The sequence below is a fragment of the Hylobates moloch genome, unplaced genomic scaffold (genome assembly GCF_009828535.3).
Source record: "Hylobates moloch isolate HMO894 unplaced genomic scaffold, HMol_V3 SCAFFOLD_11, whole genome shotgun sequence".
NCBI classification, from domain to species: Eukaryota; Metazoa; Chordata; class Mammalia; order Primates; family Hylobatidae; genus Hylobates; species Hylobates moloch.
Window position 1 is genome coordinate 85,592,836 of NW_026652286.1, and position 18,477 is coordinate 85,611,312.

The following is an 18,477-nucleotide window of genomic DNA, read 5'->3' on the forward strand; positions in this document are numbered from 1 at the left end:
TATAAGGAGGGAGGTTTGCAGGGAAGAATGTGTCTCTCCCTCTTAGGGGCAAAATTGGTAAAATTTTTATTTTGGGGGCCCCAATCTTCACTCTCCCCACTCCACCCCCTGCCTGTTTTCTCTATCTTTCTTCACCATCAAAACCTCTTTTTAAAGGAAAGAGTCTGATAACATTCATTTATATAAATCTGTAATATTTAATGTGGTGATTTTAGATGTTAGAAGCAGAAGTCTGAAATCAAAGACACTTAAATACAGCAACCATTAAAAAAAGACGTATATAATTCACTGCATCCAGCACAGGGCTAAACGCAGTGGTTGCTCCACAAATATTTGTTGAAAGATGTTCAAAAAAGCATTATTTATATTATCAAACTCCACAAACAATATAAATATCCAAAAATGGGGAAACCATTGCAAAATCATCCATATGAAGAAATATTACATAGCTATAAAAATATCTAGAAAGGCTTTTTAATGATCCAGAGGAATAAATGCTTATACTGATGTTAGGCAAAATCAGCAGGAATCAAATAGCTACTATAATATGTCAATTATAAAAATCATATGCACATACAGAAGACAAAATCTATGAGTATCTCTGGAATCTGTGGGATTTGGGGTTATTTTTAGTTCTTTCTACTTTTCTGTATTTTTGAATCGTTTATACTTGGTATGAGAGAAATAGCCCAAAGTAAACGTTGTGGAAGATTTACTTGGGGGAAGAAATACTTTTCAGGGGTTCCCGCTAATTACACTGTACTGGTGTGGCCCAGTTGGTCTATTATAGAGGAGGAAAGCGGGGAAAAGATGGGGCTTGTCCAGTAAGGAAGGATGGATGGTTTGCCAGCAGAGGATGGACTTTTAAAAACTGCTACAGCGGCTGGGCACGGTAGCTCACGCCTGTAATCCTAGCACTTTGGGAGGCTGAGGCGGGCAGATCACGAGGTCAGGAGTTTGAGACAGGCCTAATCAACATGGTGAAACACCGTTTCTACTAAAAATACAAAAATTAGCTGGGCGTGGTGGCACGCGCCTGTAATCCCAGCTACTCAGGAGGCTGAGGCAGGAGAATCGCTTGAACAAGGAGGGGAGGTTGCAGTGAGCAGAGATGGCGCCACTGCACTCCAGCCTGGGCGACAGAGCGAGGCTCCATCTCAAAAAACAAAACAAAAACAAAACAAAACAAAAAACAAAAAATCTGCTACAGGAGTGGGAGGAGTGGGGAGACCTTTGATGAAAAAGGGAGTACCGGTAACATTAGTGCTTTAGTGCCTTTGAACTTACGCAGACTTCCTCTGTTAGAGGGTGTCAGCCTTCTGGGCTAATAGGTTAACCTGACATCTAGAACACCTTCCTCACATTAGTTCCTTACATACCCAAGCCTTCGGGTGCTGAGACTTGATTCGTTTCACCCTGCTCTTTCCATCTCCTACTTTTGAAAACACAGGTGGAATTTTAATTAAAGCTTATTGTGTTGGTACCTCAGTAATATTCTACATTAATATCTTTAAGAATTAAGGTCAGGTCCCCGTGTAAGAAAATATTATCTAAGGTCGCTTCTATATCATAATACCTATATAAAAGCCTTGGCTATTTTAATAAAGAGACCACAGATTTCAGAATTTATAAACAGGAAAATATTTTCTTCGGGTTATTTCTGGAAATCTCTTCCAAACATCGGAGTTTTCTTCTAACTTAAGTTCTTCCCACCTCCTTCCCAGGGGATCTGCTGAAGGATGTTGTATGTCTGTCTGTGGGAGAGCAAACTTCACAGTCAGGATAAAACAAACAAACAAACAAACAATATCCAAACAACACCCAGCAACGGCAACCCCCATCCCTCTCCAAAGTTCTAATTTCCCGCACTTAAAATTAAGCCCTGGGCTATCCTTGTGTTGCAAGGATCTTAGAATCGAAATGGAGGGATTTGACAACTTTAAATACCTAACCAAATCTACAATTTTGCTTTTTAATATCAAAATATGCAAACTCCTGATTAAGGAAGGCTGGGTGGCAGGAGCGCCTGCGAAGGCGTAGGGTAGAAGTGTGAAAATAAATCCCAGATCTCCCCTGGAGACTGCGCGTGAAAGAGCCCGGCTCCCCCGAAAGCTCCAGGCCGGGTTTTGCAGGCTGCCGCATCTGCCTCCCCTGTCTCTCTTACCTCCTTGATGTTCGGCACTATTTGTGGCCGGCGTGGTGGAAGGACACAGTGAGGTTCTCACCCCCGCCCCCCGCTCCTCGCTCCCATCCCAGTTCCATCAAAACGAACCCGGGCCAGCGCAAGGATCTCCGAGTTGCGAGTGTGCTGAGGCTGGGACTGTCACTCATTCTCCGATCAGCGCGTGAACGCAGCTCGGCTGCCGCTGGCAGGAAACAATTCTGCAAAAATAATCATACTCAGCCTGGCAATTGTCTGCCCCTAGGTCTGTCGCTCTGCCGCCGTCCACACTCGCTGCAGGGGGGGGGCACAGAATTTACCGCGGCAAGAATATCCCTCCCAGCCAGCAGATTACAATGCTGCAAACTAAGGATCTCATCTGGACTTTGTTTTTCCTGGGAACTGCAGGTACATTTTTTTTTTTTTTTAATTCTCAATCTGGTTTGCTAATTATCCCTTCCTCCTACTCCTAGGAGGAACGCTATTATTTTGGGTGGTTTTACGTGGACTGCTAAGGCTGGTCATTTTCGTTTAGCTGTGAAAGGAGCGCGTCGTCCTTGCTGCCCAGCCGAACCCCGCTCCCTCCCGGGCTGCGCTGCACGGGGCTGCCTCCCAGCGCCGCCAGCGCCCGGCGCCCCTCCGGTGCGTCCGCCTTTCCCACTTTGTGCGCCCGAGGCGATGGGAGCAGAGCCGGCCGGCTCCTGGGGACTCAGCGGCCGCGCTGGTGATGGGCAGCGCTCCTTCCCCAAAGGCGGGCGGCGGGGCGGGGGACGTCGCGGCTCGGGTGGTGCCGCCGCACGGGCTCGGATTCCGAGGGGGAAGTGGCTTGTCAGCCCCGGCTCCGGGAAGAGTGAACAATAAGGCTAGGGCAGCCGCCCCAGATCGTTATATCCCTGGGTCTAATAAAGTCAGGATCGCTGCTTTGCCTCCCCCGCCCCAGACGAATAACGGTTTGCAAAATGGGGCGAAATGGGCAGAATCGCAGGGCTGTGTGGCCGTTGTTGCACCCCAGTCGATATGACGTTAGTTTTTCATTTGCCAAATTGCTGGTTAGTTGCAATGCCTACCCTCGGCCGCGAGCACTGAAGGATGGGAGGGTCGAGCGCCGCGTTTTGACAGGAGGAAGTGCGGAGGGGCGGAGGGCGAGGAGGGCGTGATCGGAGCTGCCTGGTGTGTGTGCGCGTGTGTGCGCGCGTGTGCCTTTACACGCGCCGCGTGCCCAGTGTTTCACGGGGCGGGAGAAGAATGGCAGGTAGCCGCCCGAATCACCTCGCCCTGTCTCCTTTCTTTGGGCGAGGTTCCCGATCCTGGCAAAGTGTGAACAATAGGGAGCTGGGAGGAAGACAGTAGTGATGCTGCCGCGGGTGGCGGGGGTTGCGCCGCCGCCCAGAGAACCTCGGCAGTGGGGAGGGAGGTGCATTTTATTTTGGCTATTTCCATCCCGGCCTCCCTGGAAAATTCTTCTGTGCGTGCCCACCCTCCCCTCCAGCTGTCATCCCCCCACCTCCACCCAAGGATTTGCGCTTTGGCTCTGATGGACGGGAGGGAAGGAAGAAAAGCAGGGGCCGCAGAGAGCTGAGTGGGTTGGGCGGACATTCTGGGCGGGGGGCGTGTGCTGGGAAGCGATGGAGGAAAGCCGGGCGGAGGGGCTGTGTGTCGCAGTCGCAGCTGCCAGGTGCCGTTGTATCTACCCTGAACGGCCGAGCCCCGGTTGGGGAGAGCACGGGGCGGGCCAGGGAGCACCCAGTGCGCCCCCTCCGCGGGCGGCACTAGAGCAGCGCTCGTCCGCCGCCTCCAGCCAACTCGGGTCCCTCCCATGGCGACCAATCAGCGCGAGGCTGGCTGGGCGGGAAGCCGCGAGAGGCTTTTATTGCGGCGCGGGTGGCGGCCAGGAGCTGCCAGGACAGTCTCCCGGTGCTCCAGCCTAACGGTCTTGCTCACTCACCGCCAAGACAAACCCCGCCCTGCGGCCGGTCCCTCGCCTGCCGGCAGTTTCCGAGGAAATAAAATGGAGACTAGGTGGTCACCGGGAGTGCTCCTGGTCCGGCCGCCCGTGCTCGCCCGCTCTTGCCTCTTTCACGCCGACTTGGAGCATCCTACCGCCCCCGCCAGCGCTCACTCTCGCGCCGCGGAATCCGGGCCTGAGCGCGTCGCCTGGGAGGGCACCCTGGCAGGCACACCGACGCGCGTGCGCTGACCCGCCGGCCGCGGGCCGGGGGCGCTACTGGCGGCGGGGCGGGGCCGTGGCAGGGCCCGGAGGGGTGGGGACCACGCCTAGTCCGCCTGGCGCTGGGTCTCCGCTGCCACCCTGGCGGGGGCCACCCCGGTTATGCCCCTTTCCGCGGTGCCCGTGGGTGCCGCGTCGCGACCTGTCCACATGGGGCGGGGGAAGCGGGGTGTTTTTGAGACCTCCTCGTCCCCGAGTGGGAGCGTGACAATGGAGCCCGGATATTTGGTGGGCCTTTTGGGGGATCGCCTGGCGGTCCTTTCCATCATCGTGATGGGTACAGTCATCAGTATTTGGAGCCCCTGGAAGTTGCAGGCCCAGGAATTCCCACTGGGATGTTCCTGGATGCCCGGGCAGGGGAGGCATTCTAACCAGTGTTCCCCGGAATGAAAGCGACCTCTTTGCTGGCCCGGTACCTTGAGGATGGGAAGAAGGCAGAACGTGAAACACATACAAGGTTGCTTAACAAAAAAAAAGAAGTTGAATGGTTTTCCGAAGGGAAATAATTTCCCATTAAAATGTCTTTTGTACCACAGTTTTTTTTTAAAAAAAATCAAAGAATTCAAGTCAAAGGGTCAGAATGAAAATGAAAATAAAACAACAGGTATATATACATATGTATATATATCTGAGGGTTTTTTTTTTTTTTTTGGACTCAAATGCAGCATGTCCAGGGCAGTGGTAACTGAGTTTGTGTGCTCCGCTGGGTGCCTATGAAAATTTACATATAAAGCAAGTTAACCTTAATATATCAAGGAGTCCGATGGGCTGCCCCTCTCCTCTTTTGGTGTCCTCTGCTCTTTAGAAATACAATGAAAGGTTGTGCAATTGCATAGTAAATTTGAGTTTATTCTAGTATAAATTTTGGATGTTTTGAAGAATTGTTTGCTTGAACGATCTGGAATGGTTAAGTCACATGTTTACTTGATAATTTTACAGTCTTCTGCCAGTTAAACTTGCAAGAGTCAAGGAATGGATAGGACTGGGTTTCTAACAAGATACCACCGGTTAAGAACAAAGAGCTACTTTACAAAAGCTAATATTGAAATCAAGTAGTATATAGAATATCTCTCACTAAGCAAATTCAGGTGCGCTTCCACAAAGTTTACTGTGAGCACAGTTATAGTGAGCCATATATTTTTGTTGATTTTCATTTTAAGATTGAGAATGTGTGTTTTTGAACAGAATTTCACTGAATGTAATAAAGGCTATATAAGAATGTGGAAAACCTTTCACAACTCTAACCAAACCCTAGAAAGATTATTTTCTTTCAATAAATACTAGCATATTTAAAAATATTAATAACTGATAATTTGTTTAAAATCCAACAGAGTTACTAAAAACAGGGAATATAATCTAGACATTGTAGACATGTGGGCTATGATTTATGTAAGTTTTTGAGTTACTATTCCCTCTATAAAGATCTTAAAGATCTGCTAACCTAGCTAAGCTTTCATTAGTCTTTAATTGTTTTCTCAAGTTAATGCTTTATGAACTCCCTCCTTCTTTCCCTAAATTGTTGAACCTGATAACGTCCTACCAGATACCTTTATCTAGGATTTTTTTTTTAAATGGAATACCAGAAAACAGCAGGACATATTCTTGTTTAGTAAAGGAGGTTCCTCTAAGTCTTACTATGATAATTGATTAAACTAAGAATATGTTGATTTAACTGGTGACTGGTTTCTTGAGTTTGATAGTTCATGAATTAAGATAGCAATTGCAAAGATTAAAAACCCCACATCAAAACTAAAAAAAAAAAAATAGTGTGGGTGTGCTATTTGTAAGGGATGTGGGTGTTTACTGAAGGCAGCAATAAGAAGGAGAAATTAGTCTGTAGCACCCCCAAATTCCAGGTTTTGAACAGTGTTTCTGTTTGCAATCCATTTATCATTAATTGAATTCCTCAGATAGGTAATATGTAATTTAATGGAAGTAACCTATATCTGTATTTTTCTGTCACAAGGAACAATGTCTTAATTGCCTTTCAAAATAAACAGCACCATTTTGTCACTCAAAAGCTAATCTTTAGACATGTTTTTGTTCACTACAGAACCCAGTTTCTCAAATTATAGAGAGCATTTTGTAAAATTTACACTGCTTAAATAATGGACTCTGGAATTTCTGATGCAACCACTTAATTTTTCAAGGTGATGAAGCCTCTGTTAAGTATGAGTCTGATAAATTTCTCATAATTTTGTCTTTACTATTAAAGAACTGTGGCTGCTCTCCAGACTGAAAGTGGCTTCAATACTACTGGCAGACTTGCAAAGACATTTTACAGACAGTCGTTTCTGACTTAGTGTAAAATAAGTGATTGAGTACCTGTTGCTAAAGAACGGGTTGCACTTTTAGGATCTTGAGCTTGTGATGGAGAGCAGAACCAATTGGCAGGCCAGGGAGAGAAGGGATCGCACCTGCCCCCGTCAGTCTGCGGGAAGAGTCATAGACTAGGAGGCGACAAAGACGTTTTATAAAGGCTCTCCTGCACCAGTTCAGCATTGCTTTTTTGAGCACACACATGTTTTCTGGTGTCAAGATAAATATTTTAGTGTAAATTCCATAATTGATCATTTTTCAGTTTAGCAGTTGTAACATATAGACTAAGGAATGTCTGGAACTTTAAAACAAATGGCAGCACATTACAGGGAACATTTTACTGATCTTAAAACTGGGTTACAAATTACACGAAATTGAAAACATTAATCATGTGGCTGTATAAAATGAGGTCATTTGAGCTTTTAATAAAAGTCACCAAGGTGAAAATTCCTTTGGTTAAAAAGAAAGAATTCTAAGTAAAATTCGGAAGAAGAAAATTTTATACGTTTCATAATATACTCAGTGACTCTGAGCAGTGCTGTAAGAGATGGCCTCTTAGGAAGATGGAAATGTCCAAGGACCTCTCTGAATCCTAATGATTAGGTTTCTATGAGCTCCAGGGTTTTTACTATTTGAAAACATTGTAGTGAAGCTATTTTTAACAATACGGGTAGATATGCTTACTACTTACTGTAAGGTAATAGAATGCAGAAGTCAATCTGAAGGTCGTAGTCCTGTTACCTCTAGCCTCTTTTGTTATTAACTCTTGGGGCCAAACCTTGAAACCATTTGCTGATGTAAAGGGATGTAAATTATTTGGCGTTGGCAGTGGTGCCATTATGCCCTTTCATTTCATGTTGTTGAAATACTGTCTCTCAGCTGCAGATGCTCATTAGGAGCACTGCCTTTTGATGTTGGTCTGGGTGCCAAATGGCGGCCTTTCAGGCAGTTTCAATACATTACATTTAAAACGTGCTCAGGCCATGTCTACATGCAGCCGCTGAGTTAACGGATTTTCAGTTGGGTAGACACACTTTTCCTTTCCTGCAGTATTAATTTAGCTTCTAAGCAATTGGAGACTCCAAGAGGACTGCACTAAAAGGATAAGCCATTTGGTGTATCTTGTGTATGTATGCTTTTGAAAAACAGATTGTAGTAAACCCATTATGCATTCTATTTTCTTCAAAATATTCACTTTCTTGAATTCAAAGATTGTATGGCTGATATGATTTAAAAGGCTTCTATGTAACCCATATTCCACTTCGTACTCTGAGGACTTTTTGATTTGTAGCTGCAAACACGGGTAACAGCTGATCTTCCGTTTTCTATTTGGCGTCATTCCTGAGATAAGGTGTAAAATGCCTTTTGTTGTACATTAATCTCCTCCTTTGGTATCTGATTACCTCATCACTTAAGAATATTCATAGTAATGTCACACTGTTTGAAATTGTGTTACATTAGGTATTCTCTTTAATAGTTGATCAAATATGTTTATTGAGTGCCAGCTTTTTATCATCTGCTCTGTGGGGAATTAAAAGGAGTGAGATGACACAATTTCTGCTGTCAGGAAACCTTGGGAGTAGTAGAGACTAGAGATTAAGAGAGGTAGATAACCCTGGGTTGAAACCCCAGACATATCCCTTACTAGCTGTCTGATCTTGGACAAATGATTTAACTCCTCCAAGCTTCAGTTTCCTCTTCCGTGAGATTGGAAAATTAGTAATGCCTACTTGTTAGAGTTATAAATATTTTAGAGATCTTAGGACTTCAGTGCATGTAAGCAGTGTTCATTAGTGAGCAAGAAGGATATATATGGATCTAGAAAAAATAATTATTTAGACATAGTGCCCTCTTTTTAGAAGGATTTTAAAAAGGGTATTATAACATGACTCCTTCAGAGATTAGAACTAGGCTTAAAGAATTGGTCACTAAATTATGCCTGCAATTCCATGTTGGTTGTGAATACTTCAGAGAAAAAAATGGCCTGATTATAAGGTTGAAAACCGTCAGCACAAGGGTGGATCTAGGTTTTGTTGGGCCTGAAGGGTATATAATTTTGAGGACCTTCTTTAAGGAAAATACAAAACTCTCTTGCTTTTGCAAAGTTTGGTTGAATACATGACCATGAGAACACATTGCCAAGTCCCAGTCCCCCAGAGCCTTGGAAGGAGTCCATGCAATTGAGGAACCCTGAAAACTTCTGGCCCTTCTTTAGCAACTATCCTTTGGTCCACTTGGACCCACTTGCTTGGGAATATAAACTAATCAATCGTTCCAGTTTATTAAACGTGGACCTCATAGAGGTTGTTTCTGTAGTGCTTTGAAGATCAGAATCATATACTGAAGTCAAAGTCATTTTTAGAAAGAAGTATTTCACTTTTGTTTGACAGAAAATCTTAAATGAGATCTGAGCTGATTTGATATTTGTCACTGCCGATATTCTTGTAAATTACTAACTAGAAGAAAATAAAGCAATTGCTATTATTATTCAAATGAGTGAGACGTAAGTGCCCGATTGGCAGGGCAAGAAGTAGTTTTGCCAGCTAAAGGCATATGATATTGGAGAGGAGACTGAAGATTTTGTTTTAGCTATCTAAAAGGAGATAAACTGGATATATAATACCAATAATTATATCTTAATCATCACGTTATGGTTTACAAAACACTTTGATATGTGCTTAATCTTCACACTAATTATTTAGTAAATATTGACTGAGTACGTGCTCTGTGCTGGGTGCTGGGAATATAGCGGTGAACTAAACGTACATTGTCCCTGTTTTCATAGAGTTTCCAGTCTAGTAGTACAGAGAAATATAGACATTAAAAAGTAACACATACATTTATAATTACATATTCAGATTCAAGTATAAGAAAAACCCAGGATGAGAGGTTATCAAGAGGAATTGGGTGGTTGGGGAGGTGAAGATGTAACATTTAAACAACTGTGAAATAGGAAGAACAGATGGTATTCTCATTTTAGGGCATGATTGATTGACTACTTAGTTCAACAAACGTTGAATTACAACAAACATTCCTGAATTCCTTAATTCAACAAACCTTTGTGAAGTCTGGAGAAGGTCAGATAGCTTCAGGAATCATGTGGAGTTTCACGTTATGAAGTCCAGGAAAATATACATCTGCCTTTAGAGCTTACCACCTGGAAGGAGGGGAGAGAGACATACGATACTTATAAATAGAGGCATGAAGTAAATGCTGTTGGGCTACAAGAAAGGAAGCAATTAATTCTGCCTGGGACTCCCTCGAGCTGGGCTTGGGGAAGAGTTGCTTTCATTAGATGGAGCAGGAAGAAGGGGTGATCTGGGCACAGCAGACACCCTGAGCATTGGTTGAGATCTGAATCTGGTTGTACATGGGGAAACAGTGTGAGAGTAGTGGGGAGTAGTAGCCAGAGATAAGGAGCAAAAAAAAATTCTGCAAGTCCAGATTGTAAGTCTTTAAATGGAAACTGAGACTGAGAAAGGTTAAGTGACTTATGCAGGTGGAGCTGGGACTGCAACTTGCATTTGTTGTCTGAATTTTATCCTTTTCTCAGGCAAGGATAATTTGAATATGTATAGCATCTGAATACATGCCAAGCGAACAGGAGTTCCTGTGGCTTCTGGACTGAGTCTGACCAAAGTGTGGGAGGAGTGATGGGGAGGAAGGGCACTATTCAGAGCTGTGGTCTGAAGGAACCATCCTGCCATTCTGCAAGTTGCTGTCGTTCTGAGCCTGTTTCCCCATCTGTAAAATGGGGTTAATGACACTTCCCTTGTGGGTCTTGGTGAGCTGAAATAAAACCACATATGTAAAGCAGATATGAAGTATGTACTCATTGTGTGCTTTAAAAAAGTTCCCCGTGGCCAGATATTTTATTTGAAATGTTTGTCTAAAAAGATGTACAGTACTCTGAATATGATGTGCAAAGTTCTGTGCTAGAAGCTTAGAGGAAAAACAAAATAAATTTAAGGTTACTATACTGACCCTTTCACGTGGTTGGAGAGGAAGCACTTTTGCTTAGTTCAAGCTGTGAAGAAATCATGAAAGATATTATATCAATAAGTGCCCAAATGAAACAGGCAGGTAATAACTGGGAAAATTGAGAGGCAAAAATCATGTCTGTTGGTTTTAATGTCTGGGGAAAAAAAAAGGTATAGAAAAGCTAGAACGTGACCTGGACCTCCACAGATATGAAGATAAATAGGGAGAGAGGATCTGTTTTCCTATAGGATGAGATGGATCTGGCCAAAGAATTGCTATTGAAGAGCAGTTAAAGGCTGGATCTTGGGGCAAGCCATATTTAAATCTTAAATGTCAGACGAGAGGAGTTCTGCTGGAGATGATAGAGAAATTAAAAAAAAAATATATATATATATATGTTTAAGAGGACAGTTAGCAATAGCAACTGAGCGTGTGCTGCCTCAGGCTCTATGTTTGGGACTAGCTAGGAATTAGCAGAGAGTTAAGTGGGAACAAATTCATAGAGTTCATTGCAGCACTAAAAGGGAATTCTGGTTTTATGTAGCATCCACTATGGTGGTTGGACAAAATGAAGGGCTAACGAAAGGATTTTTATTGCTGTGTGAAACATCAACTAGATGATACTAGGAGAAGGGAGGCTAGTGAAGTCCAATGAAAGTATCTTGCTTAATTAGTAGGAGCACTTGTATGTGGGGAAAGGATACCATCAGGCTTAGATTCAAAAGATCTGGTTCAAGAAGTTGCTCTGCTACTAACTAGCCAAGTGAATTTATATCAGTTATGTAACCTCTTTGAACTGTAACTTCCGCAATTGAATATAAGAACAAAATAAGATAATATATGGGAAATGCATTGTAAATGAAATATTTCACAGCTATGCATTTTATTAGTAGACATGTTGCTGAAAAAATAAACATCAAATTTTATGTACTGCTAGAGGTGCTTGTTTGATTAAAGAAACCCAACTATGATATATTTTCTAAAGCAGGTAATTTTGGAAAGATACACTTGTAATGATTTTGGATAAGGATCAAAGGGGCATAGCTGAGATGTTAGAAATGACAAAGCAAGCAAGGGTAGATGATAGATCCCAAATGGTAGATGACTGAGAGGGAGAAAGATCTTTGAAGTTACAAACTTGAGAAAATTAAATAATCATGGTACTGTAAATATGATGGAGAAATTAAGAGACGGCTTAGGTTTTAGAAAAAGTTTGGGCCTCCTAATACCTTAGCTTGTAGGTCAGTATTTTTCAAACTGTGGATGATGAAATCTGTTTAACGGGCTTCCATATACATTAAAAAAGAAAGAAGTAAGGGAGGAAGGAAAAAGGGGAGGAAGGAGGGAGAGAAGGAGGGAAGAAGTGGAAAAAGAGAGTGTGTTTTATATAAGGGTAAGTACTGCTTTGAATACCTCAATTTCTCTCCCTCTCTCTCTCTCTCTCTGTGTGTGTGTGTGTGTGTGTGTAATATGTAACTTGGTTGTATGGAAAATACATTCTTTTGGCTCAGGTCAAAAGAGTTTGGAAGCTATGTAGGATCAAAGAGAGGGTGAAGCGGTCTGCAGTGGAGTGAGAGTACGTCAGAAGGTATAGAAGAGAAACTGAGTGGGTTGTGAGGGAGGGGAGGAAGAAATGACAGCAAAGTTACGTATTGAGCATCTAAGCAGTCAGTTAACGACAGGGTGTGAAAAAAACAAAACAAATCAAACTCTAAATGTTATACCTTTTTTTGAAATGGTATCTCACTGTGTTGCCCAGACTGGCCTCAAACTCCTGGGCTCCTGCCTCAGCCTCCTGAGTAGCTGGGACTGAAGGTGCACATTACTGTGCCCTAAATATGGTACCTTGACCTTACAGAGCTTACTGGCTGTTTGGGAATGAAAAGATAACTGGGAATACCAGGTAGCATCTACAGCCAAAATATGAGGCACTTAACCTTTCAGAGTCAGGATAAATATTGCCTGGTTCGGGTGGTTACAGCTGTATATTCTATTAGTAGACATGTAGCTGAAAATTATATAAAAATCAAATTTTATGTACTGCCATAGATCCTTGTTAGATTAAAGAAACCCAGCTGTGATATATTTTCTTTTTTTTTTTGGAGACAGAGTCTTGCTGTGTCACCCAGGCTGGAGTGCAGTGGCGCGATCTCGGCTCACTGCAAGCTCCGCCTCCCGGATTCACGCCATTCTCCTGCCTCAGCCTCTCCGAGTAGCTGGGACTACAGGCGCCCGCCACCACGCCCAGCTAATTTTTTGTATTTTTAGTAGAGACGGGGTTTCACTGTAGTCTGGATCTCCTGACCTCGTGATCCGCCCGCCTCGGCCTCCCGAAGTGCTGGGATTACAAGCGTGAGCCACCGCGCCTGGCCCCAACTGTGATATATTTTCTAAAGCAGATAATTTTGGAAAGACACACTTGTAATGACTTTGGATAAGAATAAAAGGGGCATAGCTGAGATGTTAGAAATAACAAAGCAACCAGGAAGGGTGGATGATGGATCCCAAATGGTAGACGACGGAGAGAGAGAAAGCTCTTTAAAGTTATAAGCTTGAGGGAATGAAATAAATATGCAGACACTGGAGAATTCACACAACTTTAGGTGAGAGTTGAAGGAGACTTTGAAGGAAGAATGTATCTCCACTGAGAGGAAGGGTGGATGAGGTAAGTATGTGTGTTCCATGTTTGGGAGGTGACTGGAGGAAACCCGGTTAAAGAGACCAGGAAGACTCAAAAAGATGGTAGTAATCTATATTTTTATATGTTCAGTGGAGAGAAAAACACCATGAGTTATGGTCAGTACTTTGCGGGGTTTTTATCACACCCACAAGTATTTATGTGGCAATGTTTATGTAGCACACAGAATGATATCTTGCCTATAATTCAGAAAGTAATAGTGAACAAACGAAGAGAACCAGAGCTTAGTGGTACAAAAGCCTAGGTTAGAAAAGTGTAATAAAGTGAAGTGAAAGAAAGTTGGAAACAAATAGTATATATAGGTATAATCCCAATCTTGTTAAAAAACATGTCTTTCACTCACCCTATAATCAAGACTGGAAGATGGTAAATCACTATTTATGTTGTCTGAGTTTTTGATAATGAGCACATATTGCTTTGCAAAACAAATAGTGCAGTAAAAACAAGGGCAGCAGTACTAAGGGTGGTTAAAAGTATAAAGAAGGTGAGAATTAAGTAGAAACGTGGGATTTGTGTCAGAGGAGAGTGGTGATGTCAGAGGGATTTCAGTTGAATGGTGAAATTCAAGTTCTTTACTCAGAGTCAAAGCCTGAGGAAGAGCTGATGTCCAGGACACTTGGCAAAGAAAGAAGGAAAGGAGGGCTGCTAGTTTGGGTGACGGCTTCATCATGAAGGTTCCTGGGCACATTGAACTATGCATCACCATGGACAAGAGTCAGAGGGAGGGGAGAGGTAATGAGCAACCTTTGCAAAGGACAACAGGACAATTTTATGCCAGAGGAAATGAATAAAGTTAGGGGTTTTCCCCAGTGACTTCATTTATCATATGAGTTGATTATTTTTAGATTCAGTTTTGTCTTCTTACCTCATTGCCTGTGGTATTCATACATTTATTTCTAGACCTTTAAAAAATGTTTCTATAGCAAAATCTTTTGAAGCTTGTTCTGCATGTGACAAATTGGATGTGCTGTTTTTATCAGATCAGCACATGAGTGATTGATTACCTTTCTAATGTTCTTTTATTCATTTTCAATTTGAGTGTCCATTCTGTTCACATGACAGGCTGCCAGTCACCAGTTAAGCTGCAATTGCTGTATGAGAATTGGACTTACAGTATACCATAAAGGTGTACTTTAAGCAGCCTTAAAGGCCTGTTATCTTGGGCATAAGAAGATGGAAATCCAGTGAAAGCTCTTTGGTTTGGGTACATAATTATAAATTATCTTTCTTTCTCTCTGAATTTAGTGTCTCCTTTTGGTGTTGGAGGCAGTGCATACTGCACAGGGTGCCCCATGGACCTTTGGTATCAAACCCACATTTCAAACCATGACTCTCCTGCTTTTCATGACCTTGAGCCAGTTATTTAATCTCCAACGGTCAGTTTATTTATCTGTGAATCAGGGATAATACCCAACTAATAGGGTTATTGTGAGGACGAAATGAGGTACTTTATACAACTGTCTGGCACATAGTGAGCTCAGTAATTTTTTCCCATGTCCTTTCTTTCTGCTAAAGTTCACAGTGAAGGGGTATACAGTTCATGTTGGATTTAAGTATTGATTCTAATGAGAATCACATTTTCCATTTATTTTTCATTTTCTGAGAGTTCAGGATCATTGTGAATTGCAACTGAGTTGGAAATGCCATGCTTAATTGTGGAGCTGTTTCACCTCCCGTGAAAGCAAATCCTAGTAGATCTTGATTTTGACAAAAGTAACATTTAAAAAATTAAAAGTGGTTTATCTAGATTCTCCTTTCCATTTGCATGCGGTTAATATCAAACCTGTCAATTCACTATAATGGTTGAGCCATAAAATTTAGTATATTTAAATAATGGTTGCTGCTAAAGATCATATTGGTGACACTTCATTAATCTGGAAGTCACTTACCTGGCAACTTGATTCTTTGAAACATGAAGAATGAAGAAGTAAGGAAAAGAAGCCTCTGAAGAGCTAGCATAGCATCTTTTTCTTTCTTGATGCAGTATCTTTCATATCGCTGAGGAGTTACAACATTACTCTTGCTTCTTGTCTCCTTTTGTCTGAATTCCTCTTTATTATGTTTGCGTAGTATCTCCTTTTGTGTTTCATGTTGTTTCATTTAACTCCTCAAATTCTAATGACCCCTGGCTGCCTATTAGTAAATAGTGAGACCCTGAAGAGCTGTTGGGCTCAGTGTGGGGTGTCATGCTGAACGACTGTGCAGAAACTTGGTTCATTGGGTGGGGGACATCCATGTATATTCATGAGTACTTTTTCTTTTGGACTGATTGACTTAAGAGAATCCAAAATTTTGCAGCAGGCAGGGTATAAGTCTGACTACTATTTTTCTCTAAGCTGAATAGGAAGAAATGGATTGGGGTATTTTTTTCTTCTGTAGTCTAGACTTCATTTAATTCTCCTATTTTCAGTAGGATGCTTCTGCCCTCAACAAAGTCTAGTATACTCAAGGACAAAGTGCGTCTGGTTCAATCTCTCTATTTATAAAAATTGAGTCTTCTGCTGGGGTGAGGGGAGTATGGGAGAAGAGACATATGGCTGCCACCCTCCTGTAGCTTACAGTTTGTGTGTGTGTGTGTGTGTGTGTGTGTGTGTGTGTGTGTGTGTGTGTGTTTGAATTAGTGGTATGAGAGGCTCTATTGACTTTAATTTTGGAGCAGACTCAGAACCCACTGATGACCTATCTCCTTCGGGGTCTCTAATTGCTAAAGTCCAAAGCGGACTTTTAAAATCTTTTTTTGACATTTTTTATCTTGCACGTTTTAGGGTAGGATTGTTGAGACTGAAAGAAGCTTGCAGTTCTTAAAGGAAAGGGGACATGCTCTAGGGGTGCATCAAAGGCAAAAACCCAAGCAGAGGAATGTTCAGACAACTTCAAGGGACTGACAATTTAAAGAGTTTTGAGGAAACTTTTCTGAACTGAAGCATTCCCAAGAGATTCCAAGGTGGCCTGAGATTCCACATTTCTTAGATAGAAAGACGTGGACTTGGCAGTGATTTTGCAAATCAGAACAGGAACAGTTTCACAAACACATTGGCAAGTGGCCATGTCTCAGACTTGTTGGGTAGTTAAATGTTCACTAGAAACATTGACTTAATCCAGTATTTATGAAATAACTCCCGTGTTCTATGTAGTTGGTCTAGGAATTGGAGGTAAAAGATGAGTACCATTCAGTAGCTTTGTGAAAAATTCTAGACCACGTTTGGAAAGTTTTTGGTTTACACTTGTAATATTTATTCCTGTGGAATGACACAAAAGACAATCTTGAAATGTCAGAAAATGATAAATAAGTTATTTATCATTTTCTGTTTTTTTCCTTTTGTATGTAACTGAAAGTTACTCATCACATGTTTAAAATTTAAAGTTTTCATCAAAGAAGACAATCTGGCATAATGAAGTAAAAAAGGGACATTATGTGATTTTCTTTGAAGATAAGGGATCGAAAGTGAGTCAGTTAACTGCCCTAGATTACCATTTGAGGTCATTTTGAACTAAATTGACTTTGGAATCAGAATTTAAATTACCAGTCAGACTCAAGATAACTGGTCATGAAGGCAGTTCATTTGCCTACCTGCCTTCTCATAAAAAGAATATTTTTATTATTTGTATTCCTTTATAGCCAAGTTAGACATAGGCATTATTTTTGAGAATATAGGCATTTTGTGTCCGGAATTGGTGGGTTCTTGGTCTCACTGACTTCAAGAATGAAGCCGCGGACCCTCGCGGTGAGTGTTACAGCTCTTAAGGCGGTGCGTCAGGAGTTTGTTCCTTCTGATGTTCGGATATGTTCGGAGTTTCTTCTTTCTGGTGGGTTCGTGGTCTCGCTGGCTCAGGAGTGAAGCTGCAGACCTTCACGGTGAGGGTTACAGCTCATAAAAGCAATGTGGACCCAAAGAGTGAGCAGTAGCAAGATTTATTACGAAGAGCGAAAGAACAAACCTTCCACAACGTGAAAGGGGGCCTGAGTGGGCTGCCGCTGCTGGCTGGGGCAGCCTGATTTTATTCTCTTATCTGGCCCCACCCACGTCCTGCTGATTGGTAGAGCCGAGTGGTCTGTTTGGACAGGGTGCTTATTGGTGCGTTTACAATCCCTGAGCTAGACATAAAGGTTCTCCACCTCCCCATCAGATCAGTTAGATACAGAGTATCCACACAAAGGTTCTCCAAGGCCCCACCAGAGCAGCTAGATACAGAGTGTGGACTGGTGCATTCACAGAACCTGAGCTAGACACAGGGTGCTGATTGGTGTGTTTACAAACCTTGAGCTAGATACAGAGTGCCCATTGGTGTATTTACAATCCTTGAGCTAGACATAAAGGTTCTCCAAGGCCCCACTAGAGCAGCTAGATACAGAGTGTCGACTGGTGCATTCACAGACCCTGAGCTAGACACAGGGTGCTGATTGGTGTGTTTACAATCTCTGAGCTAGACATAAAGGTTCTCTCTACATCTCCACCAGACCCAGGAGCCCAGCTGGCTTCACCCAGTGGATCCTGCACCGGGGCTGCAGGTGGAGCTGCCTGCCAGTCCCACGCCGTGCGCTCGCACTCCTCAGCCCTTGGGTGGTCAATGGGACTGGGCGCCGTGGAGCAGGGGGCGGCGCTCGTCGGGGAGGCTCGGGCTGCACAGGAGTCCACAGAGGCGGGGGAAGGCTCAGGTATGGCGGGCTGCAGTCCCGAGGCCTGCCCCGCGGGAAGGCAGCTAAGGTCTGGTGAGAAATCAAGCACAACGCCGGTGGGCTGGCACTGCTGGGGGACCCAGTACACCCTCCGCAGCCGCTGGCCCGGGTGCTAAGTCCCTCATTGCCCGGGGCCGGCAGGGCTGGCCAGCTGCTCCGAGTGCAGGGCCCGCCAAGCCCACACCCACCCGGAACTCCAGCCGGCCCACAAGCCCCGCGCGCAGCCCCGGTTCCCGCTCGCGCCTCTCCCTCCACACCTCCCTGCAAGCTGAGGGAGCCGGCTCCCGCCTTGGCCAGCCCAGAAAGGGGCTCCCACAGTGCAGCGGTGGGCTGAAGGACTCCTCAAGTGCCGCCAAAGTGGGAGCCCAGGCAGAGGAGGCCCCGAGAGCAAGCGAGGGCTGTGAGGACTGCCA

At 43.5% G+C, this 18,477-nt stretch overlaps 1 protein-coding gene and 1 long non-coding RNA gene across 18 annotated transcripts in view; one reads left to right on the forward strand and one right to left on the reverse strand.

Annotated features, from left to right (window-relative positions):
- Positions 1-182: 182 nt before the first annotated feature.
- Positions 183-2,382, reverse strand: LOC131384619 (uncharacterized). The gene is made up of 2 exons (XR_009215647.1): positions 2,273-2,382; positions 183-1,754 (listed from the first exon to the last, which is right to left on the reverse strand). It is a non-coding gene; the product is annotated as an uncharacterized LOC131384619 (long non-coding RNA).
- NCAM1 (neural cell adhesion molecule 1) overlaps positions 2,205-18,477 on the forward strand; it is a 320,167-nt gene continuing 303,894 nt past the window's right edge. For 10 of the 17 annotated variants that reach the window (XM_058446702.1, XM_032167416.2, XM_032167422.2 and 7 more), the window contains exon 1: positions 2,326-2,569. In XM_058446702.1, coding sequence (XP_058302685.1) covers positions 2,518-2,569 — 52 coding nt within the window. In that variant the 5' untranslated portion in view covers positions 2,326-2,517. Of the gene's footprint in view, positions 2,570-18,477 lie in introns of all 17 variants that reach the window. The other 7 variants (XM_058446700.1, XM_058446706.1, XM_032167411.2 and 4 more) reach the window with 5 other exon arrangements.